The sequence below is a fragment of the Bison bison genome, unplaced genomic scaffold (assembly GCF_000754665.1).
Source record: "Bison bison bison isolate TAMUID 2011002044 unplaced genomic scaffold, Bison_UMD1.0 scf7180017864343, whole genome shotgun sequence".
Classification (NCBI taxonomy): domain Eukaryota; kingdom Metazoa; phylum Chordata; class Mammalia; order Artiodactyla; family Bovidae; genus Bison; species Bison bison.
The window spans coordinates 3,168,429-3,196,085 of record NW_011494915.1 but is presented as its reverse complement, the minus strand read 5'-3'; the positions used below and the strand labels follow the sequence as shown (position 1 = coordinate 3,196,085).

At 43.2% G+C, this 27,657-nt stretch overlaps 1 protein-coding gene across 1 annotated transcript in view; it reads left to right on the top strand.

Moving 5' to 3' along the window:
* Positions 1 to 27,657, top strand: part of DOCK2 (dedicator of cytokinesis 2) — a 467,146-nt gene that overhangs the window by 176,463 nt on the left and 263,026 nt on the right. The window contains exon 27 of the mRNA XM_010854580.1: positions 26,038 to 26,133. Within this exon, the coding sequence (XP_010852882.1) occupies positions 26,038 to 26,133 (96 nt within the window). The remainder of the gene's footprint in view (positions 1 to 26,037; positions 26,134 to 27,657) is intronic.

Sequence of the window (27,657 nt, the reverse complement as noted above, 5' to 3'; positions counted from 1 at the left end):
TTTAATTCATGTTTGGCTGTGCTGGGTCTTTGTCGCATGCAGGCTTTCTGAAGGTGTGGCAGGCGGGTTCTGCTCTTACTTTAATATGCGCACGTCTCTTTGCAGTGGCTTCTCTTTGCAGAGCACAGGCTCTAGGGTGCATAGACTCAGCAGTTGCAGCAAGTGGGCTCAGTAGTTGGGGCACATGAGCTTAGCTGTCCCATGGCATGTGGGATCTTCCCAGGCCAGGGGTCAAACCCGTGTTTGTGACGTTGGCTGGCAGATGGACCAGCGTGGAAGCCCCTTGCTGTTTCCTAATGGCCCTGTTCCGTCCCCTCACTCAGCTTGCTTGAGTTGCACTTTAACCTAGGAGAGGCACAGGCTCAGGTGAGGGGAAAGGCCTGAATTCTGCCTTAAGTCCCGTATTAACTCCTTTCCTCCCCCTCACCTGAGCAAGTTTAGTTGTCAACTTAGGTTACTTTGAAAGATGGTTTCAAACTGGCTTTGTCCTATGCTTTGCTGGCTGCCAAGTAACTCATAACATTCAATCTTGTGCCAGACCTGGAGGGAGTTGGCTTCCTCCCTGCCCACCACTAAATCAGGCTTTTCATTTGTATGTTTCATTTCTCCAACAGACAGGAGAGTCGTCACGTTGTACCCTGCATAGTGATCACAAAGTGGGTAAAGATGACTCCTGATTCTGAAGAGGGGATCGTGTTGGGTATATCTGCATCATGAAGGTAGAGAACCTGCAGAATCAGCTTGAAAACAAAACAAAAACAAAGCCTTTTGAGCCCATTGACTAAACCTGAGGAGTTTTACCAAGGCCCTCTGATACTCATGATTGGTTTGGGGTTTATGCTATCTTTATTCATCAACTTAGACACTGGTAGAGAGGGTTTTTGCTCATGCTTGAACAAAACATGTTTTTTGTTCTATTCCTATTCCTGTTGTTTTTATGTAAGTAAAAATCCCAAACTCCTTTTAGGTTCGGCTCGGGTGATAATTCCTGTCTGCAATCTCACTTTCGTGTCCTCCCTACACCCCTCATCCTAAGGCGGGTTTGAGGACTTGCTTCTCTGTGTTCATGGCCATGTGTTCAGACAGACACGACAGCACTGACTGCTGTGTTCCGCTTTCTGCTGTGTCTCCTGCCAGGCTCGGAGCACCGAAGCTCAGAGAGCAAGCCTCACTCCCGCCACCTCGCAGAGCTTACCCTTCCAGCCTTGCCTCTTGCCAATTCCACTCTGACTCTCCAGCCTCCTCTCCGTTAAAGTTCTTTGAGTGCCTCAAGTGCCCACACTCTCTCTCTGCTGGGCTGCTGCGTGCTGTCTGCATTGTCAGAGTGCACCGCCTCCTCTCTTTGCCTAGCTAAATCCTACCTAATGTTCGGAAGCCAGATGAAATGTCACTTTCCCTGGAAAGTGTTCTCTAACCCTCCTCCACAGCCCTCTCTAGTGGTCCATGGAGCTCACGCCAGGGTTATCATCCTCTGTGGACCCATCTGTCTTGTAACCGGGAGTGCCTGCTCTGCCGTGTAGCCCTCCCCTTCCCCTTGCACATCCTGTGTGAAGCCTGGCTATCTGTTAAAGGAATGGAGAAGTGAATGAATATGACTTCTCCACATCAGGGGCAGAGCCTGAGTTCTCCATCGGGTCTTCCACTCTGAGTGCTGAGAAGGTATGCTCCTTCCTCTTTTTGTCTTCCTTGGTAGCTCAGCTGGTAAGGGATCTGCCTGCAAGGCAAGACACCCTGGTTTGACTCCTGGGTCAGGAAGATCCACTGGAGAAGGAATAAGCTACCCATTCCAATATTCTTGGGCTTCTCTGATGGCTCAGCTGGTAAAGAATCCTCCTGCAATGCGGGAGACTTGGGTTTGATATCTGGGTTGGGGAGATCTCCTGGAGAAGGGAAAGGCTACCCACTCCAGTATTCTTGCCTGGAGAATCCCATGGATATATAGTCAATGGGGTCACAAAAAGTCAGACACGACAAAGCAACTTTCACTTTGGATATCAAGTGCAGAGGTTGAATTAATCACACAGTTTATGACACATTTTCCTCATCGGTCTTTGCAAGGCCCTCTCTGGTTTCAGGTATGTGTGTGTGTTTTTACCTTTGTCCTTATCTCTTGCTTCCACTCCCCTACCTTCCCTACCTGCTTCAGTCAATTCAGCTACTATGTCGAATACACATGTGTGAATTTGGGTGCGTGTATTTTAAAACACACAAACACATCCACTCACCCTCATATCCCTTCCTTACAGAGGAGCTGACATTGACTGCAAAAGAGCATTAGCCAATTCAGTCCTGTGAAGGCCTCCTGGGTGGGGAGGGCCTGAGGTGGGCACAGGGAGTCTTCTGTCCAGGGGTGTTCTTGGTCTAGTGCTGCCTGGACCTTCCATGTGTGATACAAGCAGGCCCTGCCCCCTGTGCTTGGCTGTCTTCCTCTGAAATTCTGGGCTCCTGTGAATCCCAGGCAGCCTGCCTGATGCAGGCTGGCAGAGAGGCTGATGCTGCCTCTTTGCATTATCAATTAGCTCCCAGGATCAATACCACTCTGCAGAAGCAGCAGGGTTTTCTTCTAACCTATCTGCTCCCTCATATATCACATGAAAGGCAGGAAGACAAGACTTGCTGAAATTCTTTTGTCTGTGAGGCATTCTAAACAGAACAGCCAATTAAGCTCTGAACTTAAAGTTGAAATAGATGGGATCCTATACTTCCACTGTGTCTAAGGCCATTTTTTATTTACCTATTGCTCTTCCTGTGCATCTGTGGTGTTAAATGTCCTCTTCCTAGGCCAGTGGAATGGCACGATAGCGTCATGGACAGTGACATGTGGGACACTGTCTTTCTGGGTGCCCTTCAACCTGCAAAGTGCTTTCTCATACATCACGGTTGTTCTGTTTCTGGCCACCACATGGCAAGGTCAGTTTTATTATCCCCATTCTACTGGCGTAGAGTGGGAAGCTTGGTGACATTCCTAACTAAGGTCAGAGAGTTAGTAAAAGGCAGAGTCGGCAGGGACTCACCCTATCTCACTCCACAGTCAGCCTTTCACACATCACTGCATCTTCTGTGACTTCACTGACACACTACCTCTTAACACTTTACGAGCATCATTTCCCTGGTGGAGGTAAGAGCACGAGCTTTGGAGTTAGGCTACATTCAGGCATCCATCCCATGAACAACGGAAAGAACCGTGTGTGCTACCCCGCATGCTGGAGCTATAGGAGTGAGCAGAGCTGGGGTGTGTGCTCACTCTGCTTCTGATTATCTGGGGAACCCTGGAAGTCAAATAATCTCCTGGTAAAAATAGGCTTGCTGTGTCCCTGGGTAGGTGTGCCAGGATTACAAGAACATCTGTGAAAGCATGCAGCGTTTTACTTGGTGGATAATCTCTACTGGATCCGTGTGGCTTTGCTTCTTCCTTCACTAGTTCCCTTCCCTCCTAAGCTCTTTCCACTGTTCCGGGGTGCTTCTGAAACATCCCTATAATTCTTTTAAGAATGGTTAAGGGCCAAGTGATCTCCTGGGAGAATGGCAAACAGGTCCCAGGCTTAGGGAGCATTCGGTGCACCGTCAGCACTGAAGGCAGACCGCAAGCGGCCCTGGCAGCAGCCAGATGTTTTGGAGCCCTCGCAGGCATCGAGGGGGCCTGGCCAAGGAGCGCAGGTGCTGCTGCTGGAGCAGAGCCATCACCTGCGGGCACCCGGCCCTCACCAGGGCTCCTGCAGGGCCTGGAGAGGGCATCAGCCTGCGCCTCAGGGCTTCTCTGGGGTCCTCCAGAACTATGGGCTCGTGATAGCCGCTGTATGGCACGGTGTGCTGGAGCTGGCTTGCACCGGCTCATGGGAACCAAGTGTTAAAAGGTTTAGGAAGTTTTTGAGCTATTTGTTAAAATAACAGCCATCGTTAAAATTTTATATAAATATCTACAACTAATAAATGATATTGAAGTCAAAGGTAATAAATATATGTTCAGGAGTATCACTTCCTAATTATCTTACCATACTTTATTCTTATCTATGAGCTTGAGGTTATTTACATCTGTTGTGTCTGTATGGTAGAAATGCATACAGATATTTAATGTTATAGATGTTAATATTTAATGCTCTGCTGCAGCCCGTTTCTTCCCAATTCTGTGTTCAGCAGAGTCATTATTGGTAGCTTGAAATCAACCATGAAGGAAGTACTCATTCCAGAAAATTGACAAATGCTTAATATCCAGACTTTTATTTTTTCTCTTCTTGGAGAGACAATTGATAAACATTTACCAGCATACCACTGTCTGGGATTCAAAGAAATTTCAAAGAAAATTCAAAGAAATGAAAAAACCCCACAGGTTCAGGGGAGTTGCCTGTGTGCCTTCTCTTTTCGCCAGTGATCCTGGATCTGCTGTGTCTAAAGGTTCTCATGAGACTGGCCAATGAAAGGATGCTCCAGGGATGTCACAATTCAAAGACAAACTAAACACCCAACCTAGAACAGAGATAAAGAAATTTGTTTCATTTCCCATGGCAATTCTCACTGATTAGCAAGAACTTCTTTCCTTGTAGCATGCGGAATTTTGAGGGCCTGTGTGGGCCAGTGAGGATGAGAGCCCAGATGCCTGCATAGGTGGTGGATGGGGATGAAGGCTTGAGTGCCATTCCTAAACCAGACGTCTAAGCCACACAGCTGTGGGAAAGGCACGTTTGACAGGGAGGTTACTGTCTTTCAATGCAGTCGTTTTTGGCCTTTGGGTCTTAAATAAGGTTTAAAGATTATAAAAAGCTCTCTTTTGATTAGGCAAGCCTTTTGGTTATCATTGTTACAAGGAAGAACCACCAATGGATGCTAAAGGTGATGGGCAAAAGCCTGATGAGAAACAGAATATTTGTATAGTCTCAGGGTACCCTCCCAAAACATCTGCCTACCAATAACACACGGAAAGACAGTAGGTTCACAGTGTGGGAACCTGACAGGCACCCCCGTAGCCAGGTGGTGAAAGGGAGCATCTCCAGGAAGGACACATCAGCAGCCTGTGCCTCCCGAGAAGCTGTACTGAGAAGGACACAGCACTGCTCTCCTAGAGAGTCCTGTCAGGAACATACAACCAGCCTCATAATGAGAAAGCTTTCAACAAGCCCCAGCAGGGGCTGTTCTACAAAACAGCAGATGATTACTCTTCAGAACTTAAGGCCATGAAAGATGGGGAAGTACCAAGGCACTGTCACAGATTGGTGGGGATTTAGGAGATGTGACAACTGAATTCGAAGTAGGATCCTGAATTAGGTCATGAACCAGAAAATGGACACGAGAAGGAAAACTGGCAAAATTAGAATAGAACTGTTCTGTTAGAGAAGACTCTTGAGAATTCCTTGGATGGCAAGGAGATCCAACCAGTCCATCCTAAAGGAGATCAGTCCTGCGTGTTCATTGGAAGGACTGATGTTAAAGCTGCAACTCCAATATTTTGGCCACCTCATGCGAAGAGCTGACTCATTGAAAAAGATCTTGATGTTGGGAAAGATTGAGGGCAGGAGGAGAAGAGGACGACAGAGGATGAGATGATTGGATGGCATAACTGACTCGATGGACATGAGTTTAGGTAAACTCTGGGAGTTTACCAGGGAGGTCTGGTTGTGCTGCGGTTCATGGGGTCGTGAAGAGTTGGACATGACTGACTGACTGAACTGGTGATTAGTTAATAATACTGTACTGACACAAATGTTGTGCTTTGATAATTATGCCCTGATTACGCTACCATTAAGATGTTAACATTAAGGGAGGCTGGATGAAGGGTACATAGGAATTTTCTTTACTGTTTTTGCAACTTTTCTGTAGGCCTAACATTATTTTTCTTAATAAGCTTACTTTGAAGTGTTTCAGGAAGGATTGCTCACTTCCAAAGAATGCATTTTGAGGGTAAGCGGTTTCCCAAAGGACACCTGTTTCAGTGTGAAGGGCTGCTGATACATAAGGGGTTTTCTGTGCTTTTTTCAGTCAAAAATGACAAATCTCACAGACAAATGACCAGCCTTACTAGAGGATTCCACTCTGTTAAATGCCCCAATCTGTCTGGAGGTGATTGGAACCTCCTACTAAGTGAGTTACTGGGTAATTACTTGACTCAGTCATATCAGCATGCATTAACCGAGGATGAAGCTGTGGGGACTGAGAATATGGAGGAGTCTTGCAGCCTGTCCTGGTCACAAGGACCTTGCACGTGACAGCACCGACCAGGGTTGTTTGTTAGCCTTATCCGTGTGGTAATTCCTAGGCCAGTGTTTGGCACCTGAATGTCACCTGATCTTTGCTTGGCAAGTTTAGCAAGTGGATGGCTTGGCATAACTTACTAGATGGTCTTTGGGTCATTTATTGTCAGGGGAGCCACCTGGAAAATTAGTAGACAGTTTTTGTTGACAGTTGACTAGAACTCAGCACCAACTAGAAATAATTCTCAAGGAGTTCTTCAATATTCCTCTATTTGCCATGACCAAAGTCTAAAAGAGTTTGTTGGTGTTCAGTCACTGAGTCGTGTCCAAATCTGTGCCCTGGTAGGCTTCAGCGTGCCAGGCTCCTCTCTCCTTCACTATTTCCTGCAGTTTGCTCAAAATTCATGTCCATCAATTCAGTGATCCCATCCAACCATCTCATCCTCTGTTGCCCCCTTCTCCTTTTGCCATCAATCTTTCCCAGCATCAGTGTCTTTTCCAAAGAGATGGTTCTTCACATCATGTGACCAAAGTATTAGAACTTCAGCTACAGTCCTTTCAATGAATATTTAGGGTTGATTTCCTTTAGGATTCACTGGTTTGATGTCCTTACTGTCCAAGGGACTCTCAAGAGTCTTCTCTAGCACCACAATTTGAAAGCATCAATTCTTTGGCACTCAGCCTTCTTTATGGACCAACTTTCACATCCTTACATGACCAACTACTGAAAAAATCCTAGCTTTGACTATACAGTCCTTTGTCAGCAAAGTGATATCTCCACTTTTTAATGTGCTGTCTAGGTTTTGTCATAGCTTTCTTGCCAAGAAGCAAGCCTCTTTTAATTTCATGGCCACAGTCATGGTCTGCAGTGATTTTGGAGCCCAAGAAAATAAAATCTGTCACTGCTTCCACTTTTTCTATTTGCCATGAAGGGATGGAACTGGTTGCCATGATCTTAGTTTTTTTAATGTTGAGTTTCAGGTCAGCTTTTTCACTATCTTCTTTCACCCTTATCAAGAGGCTCTTTAGTTCCTCTTCACCTTCTGCCATTAGAGTGGTATTATCAGCATATCTGAGGTTGTTACTTCTCCTGGCAGTCTTGATTCCAGCTTGTGACTCAACCAGTCCAGTGTTTCACATGATGTACTCTGCACATAAATTAAATAAGCAGGGTAACAATATAAAGCCTTGACGTACTCCTTTCCCAATTTGGAACCAGTCTATTGTTCCATGTCGAGTTCAAACTGTTGCTTTTTGACTTGCATACAACTTTCTCAGGAGGCAGGTAAGGTGGTCTGGTAGTCCCACCTCTTTAAGAATTCTCCAGTTTGTTGTGATCCACACAGTCAAAGGCTTTAGCATAGTCAATAAAGCAGAAATAGATGTTTTTTTGGAATCTCCTTGCTTTTTCTATGATCCAACAGATGTTGGCAGTTTGATCTTTGGTTCCTCTGACTTTTCTAAATTCAGACTGTACATCTGAAAGTTCTCAGTTCATGTACTGTTGAAACGTAGCTTGAAGGATTTTGAGTAAGACCTTGCTAGCATGTGAAATGAGTGCAATTGTGCAGTAGTTTGAACATTCTTTGGCATTGCCCTTCTTTGGGATTGGAATGAAAATTGACCTTTTCTAGTCCTTTGGTCACTGCTGAGTTTTCCAGATTTGCTGGCATATTGAGTACAGCACTTTAACCCACAGCTAAACTCACTATGTCCTCTTGGCTCTCTCCCAACTGCTTCCCAGGGCTGGGATGAGGGTTGGGCAAGTGATGCATTTGCCTGAGGCTAGGGACAAAGTATAATTGGGCACCAAAAATTCAGTAATCAAGAAAAGCTGTATTTCAATGCAACATTTTTAAAAACCAGTATTTTAAGATTTTGTTCATCATTTATTTTTCTGCCTTAATTTGTATTTTTTTTTAATATGGCATTAAATTTTACTTGCCTTGATTAATGAGCTTTTTGATGCTCTTGCAGTATTATCTCCTGGGTAAGAGCCTTGATCACATTACTCTCTCATCTCAGTCCTGGCAGTTTATGGAGCCTTCAATCAACACCAGCTGCCTGCAGTGGCAAATCTGGGCTCTGACCCATGAATGGGCAAGTTGGCAACTTACAAGAGTAGAGAAAGTACCTTTCTGTTCAGACCTGTTCAGAAGACTGTGGAGGATGCTGTGAAGATTTCTGTCTGTAGGGAACAATTGCATAAAAGCACAGGTTGAAAGGAACAGCCGTTTACACTAAACCTTCTCTGGGCCAGCCACTTGTTTTCCAAGAAACACTTCTTATATATTGCCTGAATTAAACCTCCTGTTCACAGCTGGGAGGCGTGAGTTAAAAGACTGCTCAGCAGCAGAAAAATATCACTATAGTTGGTCCAGGTTACAGTTACTGAGGGAACTATAACTTTGATTTGTTCAACTGGTAGAAATGTAAATCCTTAAGTGAAGACGAAAGTGCTGTTTTTGAAGATGCTTTTGATCTACAGCTCTGTCTAAAGAGTCCCAGCTGTCATAGGCAATGCAGGGACAGCCACCAATGACTGCACCAGGGAAGTTTCCAGAAAACAACCCAAGAATTCTAGAATGGACATTTTCTCAGGGCGACTTTAGATAACATTAGTCTTAGAGATAAGCACAGTTGATTTAGCAGCCAAGATGGGGGGGGGGGGGAGTGTTTAGTTTCAGCACAATTTCTCCAAGCAGCATAGCATCCTAAAGTTGTCTTTCACTCTCTATTTATTACCTTTCCCTCTACCAGGAATATAAACTCAGCTTAGCTTTTTCTCTCCAACCACATTTCCTACCACTTACAGCGGCATTCTGGGTTCTGGGGAGACGCCTCTGACTCTCCTACTGAGCCTTCCTGCTTCTTGTTCTCTGTTTGTCCTTGGCCTGTTCCCTCCATGTTTTGGGATTCTTTTTCTTCCTTCTTCTTATCCTGAGGGCCTTCAACTGGTGGTTCACAGCCTGAATCTAGTCACAGATGTGTTTTGTTCGGCTTGCCAATTTACTTACTACAAACCACAGTCCCATCTCTTCCTGTTGCTTCCTAGTATATTTGCCTGGATTCCCATGTGTTCGTTTCTGTCTTACCCCGCTACATATCTCAGCTGTGACATCTGAACGCCTTGTGACATCTGCTGCCTTGACAGGCCCCGCCCAGTTTCCCTCCTGTTAAGAAATCGTCCTCGGTTCTGTGAGCCCAGCCCTAGTCGCTTTCCCTGCAGCGTGCTGACGACTGCTGGTCTGTTGTGGAGTTCAGCATTCGGTTGTGTGCATCGTTGTTTATTCTTGTCGTATCCGGACTGTCTGGCACGTGCGGAAGGAGGCCCAGCACTTGTTTTTGTTACTTCTCTTCGCAGTGAAGCTTGTGTCTTTCCACCTCTTGGATCGTGAGCATCTGCTGTTTGTCAGGCAGTGTTCTAGGCATAGGGGTGGGAGGCAAAGGTGCTTAAGACTAAATGCTCTTAAATTTACGACGTCTGAGACCTTTTCCTAGGACTCTCCAGCTCTAGTCTGGGGAGTCAATGGTCTATGCATTTTGGGAGGCACACTTGTCCTCTGCCTTTCTCTATGGTTATCAGTCTTACCGCTGCCATCATGAACTCTCTGAATATCCAAAGCAGAACTATTTTGAAACCTGGGTTAATTGCCCTCATCTCTGACACCACCCTTCCCCCCATTCCGCCTTGCCCCAGCCCATTTCGAAGACATATATTTACCCCAGTCTCCCAGAATTTTGACACAGACCACCACCTACTGGAAGTGCTCTTATGAACATGCCTCATACCTGGTTTACAGCCTCTCCGTGCACAGGGCTGGTCCAGTCTTATGTTTTCTCTGTATTTCTACATTGCCTGGGCATAGTGCCGGATTCTGAGCAGATACTCAATAATTAATCTTTGTGGTTTGATTGATCCTCCCATCTTCAATTAGTCTACTTTCCAGAAATACATGCTGACACTAATTTTATTTTTTGTGTTCAGCAAAACCTAATGAGAAAGGTAAATCAGCTGCGGTGGTAAATCAGCTTCATATAAAAAGCAGGTACTAACTTCTGAGTATTGTTGTGCTCCTAAAGCTGTTCATGCATCAGTTTAGAATTCAGCATGCATTTTCTGATGGAAATCACGCAGAAGATTAATGGTGGTGAAATTTCCAGGCCAGCCTGTTTGAGCCTGTTTAACCTATAGTGTAATAGAACTCTGGGCAGAGAGCAGAGGCTCATATTTACTTGTTGGCATTACATGAATAGTTCACAGAGACTGTACATACTTCACCTTACCTGACTCTCATTACAGCACCTTTGAAGTGTCCTTTAAGCCTCATGGATGCCAAGACTGCATCTGTGTTGTTCACTGTCATGTCCTAACATAATACCCATGCAGGTTGGATAGTCAAAAAATAGTTTTCATTGAGTCAAAGTCTAGTCGAAAGAGCTTTGGAGACACACTGACCGTGGATTAGAATCCCGGCTTCCGCTCTCACAAGCTGCGTGCTCATTGGGAAGTTATATGTCCTGCCTGAACCTGGCTCACCTCTCCATATTTTGTTAGTCATGGCCACCATGCTGATACTCAATGTAGGTTTCTTCTTTCCTTCCCTCTTGCCCTGATGTAATCCCCCTGAAAGCATTTGGTTAATGATGTCTGCTTCCCGGGCTGTACTGGTTGAAGTGGTGGTGACAGGAAGGTGGTTTTTGGTATCAGAGCCTTTCAACCATTTTTGAGGACACGTAAGTTCTATTTCCAGCTCTAGTTCTGACAGTCTGTGTGATCTGAAGCAGGTCACTCAAACATATCTTTGAAAAGTTGATGGATTTCGATTATTTTCAAGCTTTTCCCCTTAAGTATCTCTAAATTTAGGTGAATGAATATAAATTATCAATATTCTGGAGATCTTTCCCAAAGCTGAATTTATTTGAATTCAATCTCATGCTTTATCTTAATTATTCATGCATGCTTTATTTTCTACTTCACAATAGACCCATGTTTTAAAAGTATTCCTGTTATTTGTGAGTCTCCCATAAATGAATGTTACTATAAGCCAAACACTGTGTGAAAGACCTTGTCTGCAGGAATCAGCTCTTACTGTGATCCTGTGAGTGAGCTGTTATCATGCCCCAGTTGCTGATGAGCAAACAAGGCTTACAGGACTTTTAATAAATAGACTTAGGCTACACAGAAAGTTAGTAGCAAAGCCAGAATTCACTCTGTCTGAATCTAAACTTTTCCGTACACCTCATCAAGGGGTAAGTAACAACTGACTTCCCTTGGCCATCAAATATATTAATAAAAATGCTATGCCAAATTAACTGGAAAAAGCAGAGCGCAAATTGTCTGCAGGCTGCAGACAGATTTTTCAGGCATGAGGGTGAGAAGGTACTATAGAGGAGGTGAGACATGTTGCTGGGCTGGAACTTTGCTTATGGTAGTATTTGTGCAATAAATAATAACCTTGAAAAACTACTCTGCTTAATTTAGAAATGTGCCGAATGGATAATGAGATAGTTGCTTTTGTTAGCCATAATTTTTCCTATACATTTTTGTGAGGGATCAGAAATGTAAAAATGCAGGCAAAGTTGGTATTTTTTTATGTCCCCCTCTGGCTTGACATGTCCCTGTGTGGTTGTGAGTAGGTGACAAAGGACAGCTATGCCTCAAAGGACCTTATGGACAGGCACTAGAAATCTGATGAACAGAATCTGAAAGGAACTTCTGTGGAAATAGAGTTTTTCTTATGTGAGTAGAGTTAGTCTTTAGAGAACAGAAGTGATGTTTTCATTTCTGGGGACAAGGAATGACACGATTCAGGGAAGATTGGAGAGGAATAGTTATAATCTTCCAAACTTTCAAACAGTCCCAAGAAGACTAAATATTTATCTGCTTTAAGTCTATTCTAGAAGACAAACTATGACACCACATCCTCTTGGTTATAGGCTAGAAGGTGAAATAAGAAGAGGAGATGGTGCCTGCATAAAGAAAAAGAAGGAAAGAAATCACCAGCATCTTTGCTCTTTGAGAATACATAACACATCTGTTATTTTGCATCAAACTCTGAATTGATAAGATTCAACATAAATTTAAGTGTGTTAGTTGCTCAGTTGTGTCTGACTCTTTGCAACTCCATGGACTATAACCCTCCAGGCTCTTCTGTCCATGGAGTTCTCTAGGCAAGAATGCTGGAGTGGCTGCCATTCCCTTCTCCAGGGGATCTTCCTGAGCCAGGGGTCAAACCCGGGTCTCCTGCATTGCAGGAAGATTCTTTACCATCTGAGCCACCAGGGAAGTCCTAAAGTAAATTTAGGCAATATCATTTACCCATCCGTTCATCCATCTGTCCAGCCATTCTTCTATCCACTGATACATTCATTTTATATATTTTCTCGTATTTTGTGCTTGGTCTTCTCTGGTGGCTCAGTGGTAAAGAATCTGCCTGCAATGCAGGAGACATGGGTTTGATCCCTGGGTTCGGAAGATCTCCAGAGAAGGAAATGGCAACCAACTCCAATATTTTAAGTGGGAAATCCCATGGACAAAGGAGCCTGGAGGGCTACGGTTCAAGGGGTACAAAAGAATCAGCCAAGACTTCGCAACTAAACAAGCAAAATTCTGTGCTTACTTTTTGTCAAGCAGATGCTTCACTTTGGTCATTCAAAATTGAACTGTGTGGGTCCCTAGTTTTGAGAAGTATGAATAAGGTTTTGTGGGAACCCAGAAAGAAAGACAACTAATCCTGTGTGGGGTGAAATGGGAGTTTAGAGTGATTGAGTCAGAAAAGGCTTTGCAAGGGTGATGATTGAATTGGGTTTTTGACTGCTGAGTAGAAATTGGCAGGTGGACGAGGAGAGAAGGGTGTCTCAGACACAGGTAGGGCCTACTCTCAGGCCATTCTGCCTCCTCTCTGGGAAGGATGAGCTGACCAAGGGTGGCTGTGTTAGGACTTGGGAGAAACAGAACTGCATCAGACCCAAAAGGCTGAACTCCTTGAAGGAGTTGGTTGCAATTTAAGGCTAAGGTGAGGTAAATTCTGTTTCATGAACACATTGTGACTGTGGGAAGATTAAAATCACCCCAGATCTAGAAGCATTGGAAGCAGAAGACTACTTCTAAGTGTTACACACTTATCAGAAAAAAGCTCAATGTACTTCAAGAATAAACACATGCATTTAGTACAAGATGAACTGGTTATACTAATCAATTATTCCCCTCTCTCACTCTTTGAGAATAAAAAGGGACTGAATATTCAGAAGAAAGAAGACTTCTCTGCTTGCAGCTGGTCAGAAAGGGATCAGAGCCATGGCTTAACATGGCGGGCACTGAGTATATTATGGAGACCAGGAAATAGATGACCTTCTTCTTTTCCAGAAAGCTACCAGAGACCGTATATCAAATTGGAAACTTTGGAATTAATCAGAAAAATCAACTGGTCTTTCCTCTTTCAGATGGATTGTAGATATGTAGGTTTGCCACAGAGAGATAGTAAGAGACTTATCTTTCTGAAGAGTTGACTGGGGGTGATAGTAAACATTAGGTATGTGATAGAAGTTTAAAAATATTTAAAATCATCATTACAATTAAGGAACAGGGAAGAAAATTACACAAGCTTTATGAACATGAAAACAGACAGACACACACGCTATAGGGGTCAGTGAGGTGAGAAAGAGAGAGAGGGAAGGAGAGAGAGAATGAACTCTGACTTCTCCAGAAGAGGAGAATGCCTTTGTTTTAGGAGGCAGGATTTTATCAGCACCATGGAGAGCAGCACAAATTCCATATTGCTTCTTTATAGAGATGAGTTTCCAGGAAGAGTTTTAATTATATTCAGTCTTAACTGAAAAGACAACATTGATGTCTGTATAACTGCACACATAGATCAGAAGATACACATTCATTCCTCAGATTTATTGCTCTTTTTTGACCAATCTCTTGTATTTAAGATTAGCCTACTTTCTCCATCCCTTATGGGCAAAGCACAGAGGTTCAAGGGTAAGATTTTAAAGCCTCCTGTTGATGGTAATTTTTCTAAAGTTTTTTGTATAATTAATCTTTAAGTCTTATCAGTGAGTGCAGGCTCTGAATTCTGGCTGAGACACAAGATCCTGGGATGTTTCATGAGACCTGTCTCTGAACTCAGTTTTATGCCTGCCTGATTTGGGAGGGAGAGAGTCCATTAAAAAAAATTGGCAGTAGAGTTTTTATTTGGGGAGACCCTGCTGAGGAAACTAGATCAATCATCACTGAATGAGCTGTCTAATACCTATATTCTTTGTCTGGAGGATTAGGGACATTTTCACTGTTGGAAAGAGGAGAGAAGATTGTGTATATTTGATTTCTCTCTCCCCTGGTCTAAGAACCCATTAGTCATTTGTGTGGGGCCAAGCTGTGGACCCCATACAATTGAGGAAGTCCATGCCCAGAAGCTTCCAGATTCTACATTCTGATTCCATCCCCTTATCTAAGAATCTCTCCTTACTCTGTACAGCAGTTATGTGACATCTCATATTAGCTTTTCTAATTAATTAATGAAGTGAATCCTGTATCCCCTTATTAAAACTGTGATTACTTATTGTGTGTCAGGTATTTGTGCTAAGAACCTAAAATAATGACAGTCTAGCCCTTATCCTCAAGGATCTCCCAGAGGACTCGCCATCTGTTTGTTGAGCCCTGAAAGGGGATTAGGTAGGACTGGATACGCCATGACCTTTACCTCACAGGAGCTTGTAGTCTTGTGTTCTAATGCTCTTGTTCAGGGCCTCATTTTAACAGGAAAGAATTAGCCTTCAGTCAAAGAATAACATTTGATTCATGGAACCGCAAATATCAACAAATAGTTGGAGGTATATTTGAGAAATCATTTGCAGGATTGTGGGGGGAGAATCATTCTTGTCTGTACAGGAACCTTCTTTGCCTAAAGCCACTGCAGGACTGTGAATGAAGCCTGGTGAAGCAGTGGAATAAAGCAGAGGGAAACAGAGAGAAAGTGTTTGACTCCAGTGGAGGAGGAGAGAGAAGTGGTCAGGAATGGAGGAGTGGGGAAGGCTCTGGGTGATCAGGACACAGAGGGATAGAACCGTATTTAAATCACTTTCTGGATAAATAGCAAAGATTTTCACCGCCAGGGTTTTTCACCACTTCTTATCATATCTTTTAATCATATTCTTATGGATACATAAAATATATTGTCTCATGAACAAGCAAAATGCATTAAAATTAAATAATTTAAATACTTATTTAAACAAATGGGTAATATATAAGCACTTTCTGAATTTTCTGGCCAACAGAGTTTAACAGGGTTCCTATCTGTAGTTTATCTTATTCTTATTCAAACAAGGAATTTTGACATTGCCATAAGACTAGGTAATAATACTGAAAATGAGTTAGTGTACAATTTCTGTTAATTAAAAAAATTATAAATAGCTCACAAGCCCCAGTTCTAAAGTGGAAACCCTAAAGGAGCCCATTTCTGGTGGGCCACTTGTTAATTTGTCTTCCTTGTTACATGTATGTATTATAAATAATACAAAGTTTCTATAAAGAGCCATGCACACAACACAGGAGCCTTGCAACCAAGAGGACATAGACTCAAATTCAGCTCCATCACCTATTCTGTGCTTCTGGACAAGTTTAATAAACCTCTGAATTCCCTCATCTGTAACATGGGAAGGACCAGTATAGTAGATTGACAAGATTATTCTGTGAATTAAATGAGATGTGCCTGTAAAGACCTTGTAGAAGTATATAGCATATATTAAGTGCTCAACATTTATTGAACAGTAATAATAATTAGATTAGAATGGACCTTATTTTACATCCTAAAATAGGGTAACACTTATCCCCAGGGTTTTGGTCAAGATGCAGCAAAATAATAAATACAGAACACACAGCTCGGGAGTTGGTGATGGACAGGGAGGCCTGGCGTGCTGTGGTCCATGGGGTTGCAAAGAGTCGGACACGACTGAGCGACTGAACTGAACTGGACTGAACACAGTCCGTTGCCTGACACACAGTATGAATTCAACAGATGTTAGTTGTGTTCTTTATTCATTACTCCTTACACAATCCCCGTAGATTCCTTCTGTTTTGAAGAACAGGAAAGTAGAGCATCTCCAAGGTACATCTTCACAAATGGCCCCACCCAGCCTCCATTCATCAGCGTTAAGTTGTTGGACTCTTTGACTTTGGGAGGTTCAGTTTTTTGCACTCTAGGCTGTGTGTTGGAGATCCCAGTGTATTAATAAAAACCCCACAAAACCGCTTACAGAATCTAAATAAAAGCAACATTTCTCTCTAGGCACAATGGTATTTGTGTGTGTGAGAGAGAGAGGTGATAGTTTTGTCACTTTTTTTTGTTGTTGCTTTAAGTAGATTTTTTTACTTGTCATGAAGTGTAGGCAAAAAGCTTTTGATTAATGGAATAAAATATTTCATAGTTGTGCCTTTTACAAAAGCGTTGACCTGTGTGACTTTGCAGTGCTTCTTGCCCACTCTGTCTCAGTACCATTGACAACAGCCCTCTGCGTGTGAGCACCAAGGCTCCATGGCCACCTCAGGAGCACAGGGTGGGGCTCTCCAGGAGGGGAAGCGCCCTCAGCTCTGAACACAGAGCTACCTGCAGTGCACGGCCGTCCCTGGTGTGTGTCCACTCAGTCCTCTGTGAATATGGTTCCTTAGGTGTGTAGCATGCGTGCAAGCTTAGTCGCTCAGTCATGTCCAACTCTTTGTGGCCCCATGGACCATAGCCTGCCAGGCTCCTCTGTCCATGCAGGAATACTGGAGTGGGTAGCCATTCCTTTCTCCAGAGGATCTTTCTGACCCAGGGATTGAACCCAGATCTCCTGCGTTGCAGGTTGGTTCATTACCATCTGAGGCAGTAGGGAAGCCCAAGGTGTGTGGACTGACTCTCATTTTGTTCCAATTGGGCAATAGTTCTATTTTCTTTATTATTACACATGATTATTGTGAAAATGTCCAACAAATCTTAGCAAGTAAATTATCCCTTTGACCTCATATCTCTTCCTCTCCTCCCTGTTCAAGATTATCACTGTTAACGGTTCCCTATTAATTTTTTAAGAACTTTTGGACATAGAAAAATATTTTTCAAAATATTAATTGGCTTATATCATATGTGGTGCTGTGTAGTCTGCTTGTACTGATATATTAAGTATATCTTTCCGAATCAAGATGTATCTATGTTCCCCTTACTCCATTGTGTGGATAAGCCCAATTTGGGGACATTTATCTTACTTGCTACATTTGGATATTATAAGTGATACAATATGCTAACAACAGCTGTGCACACAAATGTCTGTGTTATTATTTACTTTGGACACATTCACAGAATGATGTATCGTCTATAAAATTCTGCCACATCCATTCATTTCTGTGATCCTAAAAAACAGAGGCAGTGGCAATTACAAGCCTGGACTCTGGGGTCAAACAGACTTGAGTTGGAGTTTGGATCAGTATTTATGTGGCATGTGACCACAGCCAGAACCTCGGTTGCCTCATCTGTTACTCTTGGATAATTAAAGTATTTCCCTCGTTTCATAGGGGCTTTCAGAATTCCCTAAGGTAATACATGCATGCTGTTGTTCAGTCACCAAGTCATGTCCGACTCTTTGCGACCCTATGGGATGCAGCACTCCGGGCTTCCCTGTCCCTCACCATCTCTTGGAGTTTTCCCAAGTTCATGTCTATTGAACTGGTGATACTATCCAACAATCTTATTCTTTGTCGCCCTTTTCTCCTTCTGCCTTCAATCTTTCCCAGCAAATATATGCATAATATGTAGTAAAAGCTCAAAAAATGTTAGCAATCATGTGCTGGAAATACCTACAGAGAATCATTAGATTCTCAAAGTAACTCTGGTATTGTGGGTGCCATTATGCCACAGATGAAGAAACTGAGGCTCAAAGATGTGAGACTGACCGTCACAAGGAAGGAACACAGTTAGTGGTAGCTCTATAATCTCTCAAGGAGAGACTGTATCTTTAGAATCCTGAAAATCATTGCCAGAGAGGTTTTGGAGAGTTTAAAGCACTTCCCACCTCAGCACTACCATCATACTTTCAAACGTGGAAGGAGCATAGAATTAGACAGAAGTCAGCTCTGGTTCAGACTTGGCCACCAATGAATGGATAATTCCCTAGCAAGTGGAATTATTGTTGCTGTGTAAGCCTCTCTGATCCCTGTATTTCACATCTGGGGTTTCAGTGGGTTTTTAAGATAAGGAAATGAGATTATGCATGTCAAGTCCACATGCACAGCTCCTAGCTTATAGGATGACCTTGAGATTGTTAGGTAACAGCGGTGTGAGAGTAAGAACCCACATCTTCCTTTTCTTTATTATCTCCCTCTACCACCAACTCAAACTCTCCCCTCTAGAGAAAACTAACCTATAGTGTAAAGACACTCATGACCGCAAGAAGGAATTGCCCAAGTCCTAGCCCGAAAGCGGGGGTTACTCATGGGTAGGAGAGGCAGAGATGATGGGGTGCAGCAAAGACCCCCAGCCAACTTCACTGATCCTGACTCCCATGTCTCTTGAGTCACTAGCTGACTCTTTCACTTGCTTCACACAATGAGCTGTTCTGTGGTAAAGTCAAGTCTTTCAGAATGGAAACCAGTTCTCGTAGGAGGAAAGAAAACAGCATTAAACCCAGAATTAAACTCATGAGGAAATCGCATCACCTCCAGGAGCCAGAGGAGAAAGAGAGGATGGCTCTGCTCTAGGTGATAGTGGGCACTATCTTGGAAGTTAGGATGTTTTCTTTCTAGGTTAGTGTTTGTGGTGCTTTCAAGATCAGAAAGAGGTTGAAAAGACTTTTTATATAGGAACACAAAGAAGAGAAAAACAGTAGAGTCCATGGATGTTATGGTCAGAACATGCATTATTACTCTTTTGTTAAACAAAGGAGGTCTTCGGATTTAACTCTGTAACTGTGACCTGATAATCTTCATCGTAATACTGAAAAGAGGAGCTGGGGTTGTCCTTGGCATGAACACAAGGGCCAAGGCTGTTCATGCGGGAGCAGAGGGAGCAGTCAGTTGGACTTTGCTCGGCAGAACTGATTTTTCATTCTAGCGTTAATGACATGACTGTCACTGGTTACATGACCTTGTAGTACTCACCCACCCACCCACCCTCCCAAGAAAGTTGAAGTTCAAAATCTGAGACATTTGTATTATATAATCTCATTTTCTTGTTATTTAAACATTGACCCATATACTTGTAATTCTTCTAATTAAATTCACTCACTTATAAATATTTAAACATGAAATTTTAGGGTAGACATCTTTGAAAAGATGGTAGATGAAACATAGTTATATCTTTTGCTCCCTGTTAAAAACCTACTGAAAAAATATTAAAGGGAGTTTTATAAAAGGAAGATAGATATCATGTGAAAAAGTAATAAATGACATGATTCATAAGCCAGCAATGCAGAAAACTGAAAATTCATCCAGTCTAAAGCAAAGATTGCCGGCACAGTTTGAGGAAATGGTGATACCGAGTGTCCCTGGAGGTAGGATGAAGGAGAAAAGTTCAAACAAGTAGGATCGGTTGCAAGTCTGTGAAAGAAGCAGCCTGACTCTGAGCAGCTGGGTCACTGGACGTTCGTTCTATAAAGAGGATAAAACAGCAGGTATCTGGACTAGGAGACACCAGGCAAAATCGAAGGGAGTGATGTCTCACTCAAAACAAGGTTTCAGTCGAAGTATGCATCCTGGAAGCTCACAGGCCCAGCACTTTCCTCCCACTCAGCTTCTGCAATGCTGGCAGCCAGGCCTTAGGCCTTCAGACAAGAGCTCAGAAAAGTCTTGTCTGTGTAATCTGACCAGCCCAGACCAGCCCAGAAGAAAGAATTGTATGTACTGATACCTGCGCTGCTCATAGTAATTCCCCAGTCCGATCACCCTGCAGTGAAGCTTCCAGACCACAAGCCCTACTCCTGTGCCCAGGGTTGGCAACCAGCCTTTGAGTTACCCACACTAAAATGTCACCATTCGTTAAAGAGGACTAAGGAAGAACTCTGGGCTTCCCAGGTGGCACTAGAAATGGGAACTGGTTACAGTTTGGAGAACTTTTTAAATGGCTAAATATGAATGTCAAAGTGTCAGTCACTCAGTTGTGTCCAACTCTTTGCAACCCCATGGACTGTAGCCTGCCAGGCTCCTCTGTCCATGAGATTCTTCAGGCAAGAATACTGGAGTGGGTAGCCATTCCCTTTTCCAGGGGATCTTCCCGACCCAGGGATCAAACCAGGGTCTCCTGCATTACAGGTGGATTCTCTACTGTGTGAGCCACCAGGGAAGCCCATGCTAAATATGGGTCAAAGCAAAACTACATACACTGCCGCTGGATGGGAAGGAGAAATGGGAAGGACGCAAGGGCCTGATGGGGAAGAGACAGGAATGAGAGTGAGATCCTTGTCTTACATGATGGTGAGCTTGCAGATAGCACGAAAAGGAAGAAAACGTTTGTTTAGAAAGGAGTAATGCAAGCATGTTTTTGGCAACACAGTCATAAATACCGAAATAACAACTTCAGCAGCTAAAAGAAGTAAAGAGGTTCCCCTGGTGAGCAGAACACGAGGCACTGCTGTTTTGTTGCTTTGTTTCTTTAATGAACCTTGGAGAATGTTTTTAAACTACACATATTTGTAACTTTGATAAAAATAATGTCACTTGTACAACGCAGAGTCCTCAAACAGTTAAAAATATCATCTGACGGGGACTTCCACTGGTGGTGGAAGGCGCCCAGCTAAGGCGCCCAGCATAGGGCCCCTGGGTTCCATCCCTGGTCAGGGAACTAGATCCCACGTGCTGCAACCAAGAGTTCACATGCCACAACTAAAGATCCCTCGTGCTGCATCAAAAATTGACAATCACACGCGTGGCGCCTGCATCAGTCACTCAGTCGTGTCTGACTCTCTGCAGCCCCACGGACTGTAGCCCACCAGGGTCTTCTGTCCATGGAATTCCTTAGGCAAGAATACTGGAATGGGTTTGCCATTTTCCTCCTCCAGGGAACCTTCCCAACCCAGGGATTGAACCGATGGCTCCTGTGTCTCCTGCATTGCAGGCAGACTCTTTACTTGCTGAGCCTTCAGGGAAGCCTCTGCTTAAGGCATGGTGCAACCAAACAAATAAATATCTGTTAATATCATCTTATGCAATTAGATAGCAAGTTTCAGAGTTTTATTTAATAAACTAGGGTATCAGCTGAACAATGAAAGAGCTGATTTAAAAGTATTTAGGATTATTGATTTTTTGGTGGGGGAGGGAGAACACATGCTTGTAGAAAATTGTCCTTACATATAAGACAACATTCTACAAATCAGTAGAACCTTTAGCAAACCAGCAAAAAGCAAAACTCACATTTGGTTATTTTTCTACAAGTTAACCTTCATCTTCATAGAGCTGTAATCAGTTGTGGATGGTTCAGTTCAGCTCAGTCGTGTCCAACTCTTTGTGATCCCTTGGACTGCAGCACGCCAGGGTTCCCTGTCCATCACCAACTCCCAGAGTTTAGTCAAACTCCTGTCCATTGAGTCGGTGATGCCATCCAGCCATCTCATCCTCTGTCATTCCCTTCTCCTCCTGCCTTCAATCTTTCCCAGCATCAGGGTTTTTTCAAATGAATCAGTTCTTGGCATCAGGTGGCCAAAGTACTGGAGTTTCAGCTTCAGCATCAGTCCTTCCAAAAACTATTCAGGACTGATTTCCTTTCGGATTGACTGGACTCTCAAGAGTCTTCTCTAACACCACAGTTCAAAAGCATAAATTCTTCAGCGCTCAGCTTTCTTTATAGTCCAACTCTCACATCCATACATGACTACTGGAAAAACCAGAGCTTTGACTAGAAGGACCTTTGTTGGCAAAGTAATGTCTCTGCTTTTTAATATGCTGTCTAGGTTGGTCATAGCTTTTCTTCCAAGGACAAGCGCCTTTTAATTTCATGGCTGCAGTCACCATCTGCAATGCTTTTTAGAGTCCAAAAAAATAAAGTCTGTCACTGTTTCCACCGTTTCCCCTCTCTTTGCCATAAAGTGATGGGACTGGACGCCACGATGTGGATGGTAATCAAACACAATTACATTTCCCGAGAATGTTAAGAGGACCGCTCCCCTCTTTTCCAATATGAGCTTGTCAGAAATGTTCTGTTTAAAAAACATGCCTCCTCATTTTGCTTTATTTCCAACTTTCGGATCTTGTTCCTAGACACTTGCCATAAATAAGCTTTAACTTTAAAAATAAGCACAATAAACATAAAGGAATATTACTGAGTTCTAGCTAGATGCTGCTGTGTACTGTCTGCTCTTCCCTCTTTGTTAAAAAAGGAATCTTGCATGACCTAGAGGGGTGTTAAAGACATATTAGCACTAAAGAGAGATTTTTCTACTTGGTGTTGTCAAAACGGTTAAAGAAAAATTTGAAAGAAGGGGATACCTTTCACACAATTGTATTCAAAGTTAGGAAATTCTGTGTCTGTGTATTACTACTTAAAATTGTCTCCTATATGGTATGCTCTATCACAATTCTGGAAGCACTGTGAGGAAGCAGTAGTTTTGAATCTCATTCCACAGAGTCTTGGGCTGACATCAGGACTAGGATGAGCCAGGAAGGCAGGGGCTGCTCCTCCACCCCCATTTGAGCTCGCCTTTCATTATGTTATATAGTACGTTTAAGCGTAAGATTTCATTTAAGGAAAGGACTCCAAGTTCCTTCCAGATCTCACAGCTTATGATTATTAAAAGAAAAAAGTCACTACAATTTGCAGTGTGTTTAGGTTGGAAAGATTAATTTCTTTGCCAGGGCCATAATAGGAAGACTGACTTTGTCATTTCAATTACAAGCCACCGTTTAGTTCGAGCCTGTAAGACATGTTCCTAGAGGTTCCCTCCCTTGCCTGGCAGCGGAGCAATTAGCGGCGGGTGATTTGTGGCTGCATTTTTACTGCTTAGCGCAGGTTTATCATCTTGAAAGTTTTCCATTTGCATGTACGCTGTACATTCTTTGGGTGACATTTCGATATCATTCGGAGTTTAGGTTGTGCATTGCCTTGCACTGCACTTTCTGCTACGTGATGGGACTCCAAAAGCGGGCCAGAACGCTGCTGCAGACCTGGGGGAACGGGAGCTGCAGCCGCCACTCACTGAAGGCTTACTGCGCATTGGCCCTTAGTACTTTTCCTGCAGGACTTTATATTTCAGAACAGTGCTTTGAGGTTTCTATTGTTTGTCACATCTTATAACTAAAAAAAACTGAAATGCAGAGAGGAAAGGTAATTCACCCAAGGTCTCCAGGCTCAAATAAGCAAAACTGAGATTCACACCCAAATCTGTCTGATCTCAAAACACTCTGCTACACAACTTCCCCTTTCGGGAGCTTTCAGAGTGAAATGAATTGAATTTGACAGTTTTCCACTTTTAAATACCAAACTTCCTGAGCAGTCTAATTGATGCTCTTTGGACTAAGAAAAATGGCTATTTAAAAGAGGCAGGGGGCAGGAGGGCAAGAGAAAAAGGTTTTATTATCTGTATTGGTAAAGGAAGAGATGTAATCCTAGAAAAAAATAACATCAAATGGAATCTATCATATAAATTTGCAGTGGGCTTAAGTTGATGAAATGGCAAAGGAATACAGAGAAGATAAGGGAGTAATGAAAAAAAGCACTGAAGATTTCTTTAAAGGGAAAGAAAAGGTTAGAAGTCACCAAAGGCAGTTGGAAACTGGCTCAATTGAAGGCAGAGTCTGTCCATTTTGATGTATGGAAGAGGCTAACGAGGTTTCAAAGTAACAACCAGAGATCTGTGTCCCTGTTCCAGCCAGTCTGGGTGAGATTGGATGAGGGGAAGGTTCTGCAGCCAAACTTCTGGGTTTGAATCCTTTTTCCCTGACTTTCTAGCTGGCTCTCTCTGTACAAATTACTTGACCTCTCTGGCTTCAGTCTCCTTATCTGAACAATGGAGATCATAATATCATCCATCTCGTTGCGAGAGGAACTAAAGTATTTAGCAGTGTGCCAGGACTTAGTAAGCTACAAGCATCGTGCTCACATGGTGCAAGAAATAGGAGACTGTAAACCAGCAAAAAGGCTTAAAGAAACAAAGGGGAAGGAGACCAGGAGGGACGTTCACCTGTAGCCAGGAAGTAAAGGGGCGTGTTCTCTTGCCCACTTGAGCATCAGGAGAAAAACGTAAGATGTGGGGAAAGGCAGGATAATGGGGAGCTCAAGCCTAGCAAGAGACTGAGGTCTGGCTGAACTTAATGGAGTCTGAGAATTGTTTCTGTAAAATACATGCTCTGATGGCAGCTCTGGTGGCAGAGGTCCTGCAGTGAGCTCCACAGGGCTGGGGAATCAGGGATTAGCCAGCATGTAGAAGTGAGTGTAGGGCAGAGAGGGAAAGAAAGCTCTGGGTTATTTATCTTTGGGTGCCAAGAGTCACTGAAGGCCCATTGGGAGGGAAGGACATTTTTTAATAAGCACTTCTTGTTTTCTTATTCTCTCTTTTGCAACTGTGAACCTATTTTCCATTCATTTGTTACATTAAGAGATAAACCATAGTTACGCTGGATGCAGCAAAGATATATAAGGTGCTTCATGAATGAGTGAATGGTCACCTGCTTTTTCAGCCACCATTTCTTTATCACTTTCTTTATGTCAGGCTATTGTTAGGTCCTGGAGTCACAGGATGTTCCCAAATCCAAACCTTCATTTCTAGCACTTCACTGTGTTGTGTCATGGTTCTTAGCTGTCAGAATAACCCACGTGCAATTCAGAAATCGCTGATGTCCAGGGTTTATCTCAGACCTGCAGTTTTTCCTGCAGTGGAATTAGGCAAGTGAATTTTTTCAGAATTCATTTTTCACTTTTATGTTCACATCAACCATGAAAGACTGTTTAGAAAACCTTTCACGGTTTATAAATAAGAAACCTGAAGCTCAGAAAGGTTAAGATGATAAGTGAGGTCACACAGCAGATGAGGGCAAAGTTGGAACTCAGGTCTAGAGCTACTGAGTTTACAATCCCACAGCCTTTCCACTTGGCCACGACTACTCTCCCAAGTATGCATGGATGAAACTCTGTGTCTTAAGTCTATGCTGGTAAAGGGACCTGAGGACACAGGCAGACATACGTAAAACACTTCCCTGCCACAGTGTGTGCTCAAAAGCACCACCAAGTCCTACAAGGTTCAGGGACTTGGATTTAAAGTGGCAGCACCCTGTGAATGTTACGCCCTGGCTCATCGTTGACTGCTTTCCTCCAAAGTGGATAAAGCACTTTCAACTGCACGAGCTCTCCCGTAGTTATGGTTTTCATTACCTAACCCCAGTCCAAGCTACAGAAACACTGCCTTCTTTTTGTCTCTCCAGCCTAGACTCCAGCCTAGAGGTAACAGCGGCTGCCTGCCATTGTTAATCCTTAGGTTACCTTGGTGTCTCAGCTTTTTCATCACCTGTATAACCAGTCTCCTGCATTAAATTCCCTCTTACTCCAGGTTAGATCCTGTTACACGGATGAAGAAACCAAGGTTCAGAGAAGTTAGGTAACTCATCCAATATAATATAGTAATTCTCGACAGAGTTAGTATTCTGAACCGTAAGTTTCTGATTCCGGAGTTTAAGTTCTTAATTACTGACTTAAGTTTAAGGTGGTTAGTGAAGTTCCTGGTGCCCCAAGCAGGTGGTGATGGCAAGGAAGCTCGATGGCGATGATGGTGCTGCTGCTGGTACTGTTGGTGGTGGGCGTGGTGATCGCCATGCTTACCACTGTCGCGCGTCCTTTGGAAGCGGTGTGCAGACATTGTACAGTGTCCTGGTTGTCACACAGATGTCTCTGTGTTACAGGCCTTCACCTACCACCACATCCAAGAAATCATGGTCCAGCTGCTTCGCACAGTCAACCGGACAGTCATCACGATGGGGCGGGATCATGTTCTGATTGTAAGTAGATCTTTTCCTCTTGTCAAACATTCCAAACTGTTTGGGGTCAAGGGATGAATTTTCTGGAACATTGGTCATATTAAATGCCCAGCAACAATTGTTGCTTTGTTTTGGATTATAAAGGTCAGATTTTTCCTACGTGGGTTGGGAGAACATGAGAGTTAACTCAAGTTGCTAAAATAAAATTGGGCTTAGGACTTGTCTCCCAAGATGAATGTAGCAGGTAAGTGGAGCCTCTCTTAGTCTCAACTTCCTCATCTATAAATGGTGGAAAGTTCTGTCATCAGAGAGAAGATTTTGTAAGTAAGGCACGTCCAACTGCGTCACTCCTTTGCTCAGTCTTGCTAGTGGTCTTCCATCTCACTCAGTATAAAACCCAAACCATTGCTAGAACATGAAATGCCCTCCCTGCCTTGACGGTTCTTTTATGTGTTTCTCCCACACATAAAACATTATTCCATTTGCTATTCCCTCTGCTTGGCCTGTCTCTTCCTTGCTTATACCCTGATGTTAATCAAATCTTGGCTTAGGTGCCACCTTATCAGAGAGACTTCCCTGCCTGACTGCTCTGTCCACAGTATCCAGCACTTGTCCATCTGCTTTCTGTCTCTACACCTTGCTCCTTCATGTTTCTTAGTTCAGTTCAGTTCAGCCACTCAGTTGTGTCCAACTCTTCGTGACCCCATGGACTTCCCTGTCCATCACCAACTCCCAGAGCTCACTCAAACTCGTGTCCATCAAGTCAGTGATGCCATCCAACCATCTCATCCTCTGTTGTCCCCTTCTCCTCCTGCCTTCAATCTTTCCCAGCATCAGGGTCTTTTCCAATGAGTCCATTCTTGGCATCAGGTGACCAAAGTATTGGAGTTTCAGCTTCAGCATCAGTCCTTCCAATGAATATTCAGGACTGGTTTCCTTTAGGATTGACTGGTTTGATCTCCTTGCAGTCCAAGGGACTCTTCTAGTACTTATCACTATATAAGTGATATATATCTGTATATATCTATGTGTGTGTATGTGTGTGTATGTGAATGTATATATATATATATATATATATATATATATAATTTTATTTCTTTGCTTATTGGCTGGCTCTCCTTGTAATAATATGAGCTGAAGAATGAAAAGATCTTTGTCTGTTTTGTTCATTTGTATCTCCAGACCCTTCAGCAGTGCCTGGAATATAGTAGGTACTTGATAAACACTTGTTTAGTGAATGAATGAGTGAAGGAAAAAATGAAATGCACCAGGCAGGAACTCTAAAGTTTAATGGAGACAAGTGCTACTCAGCTTTGATTGATTGAAACTATGTGGGATTAGCTATACAGCTGCCAGAACTCCCAACTTCTCAAGACAAGCTGAAAATTCCCATATTTTATGTGAAATTTCCTGATGTTTAAGGGTTGGCAGCTGCTTAAAAATATTTATAAACATTTTATGATCCCCAAACATCTGGATTCGGCTTTCAGAAAGCCAGTTTGAGATCTCTACTTTAAAATAGTATGATATGAGCCAGGTTTGGGG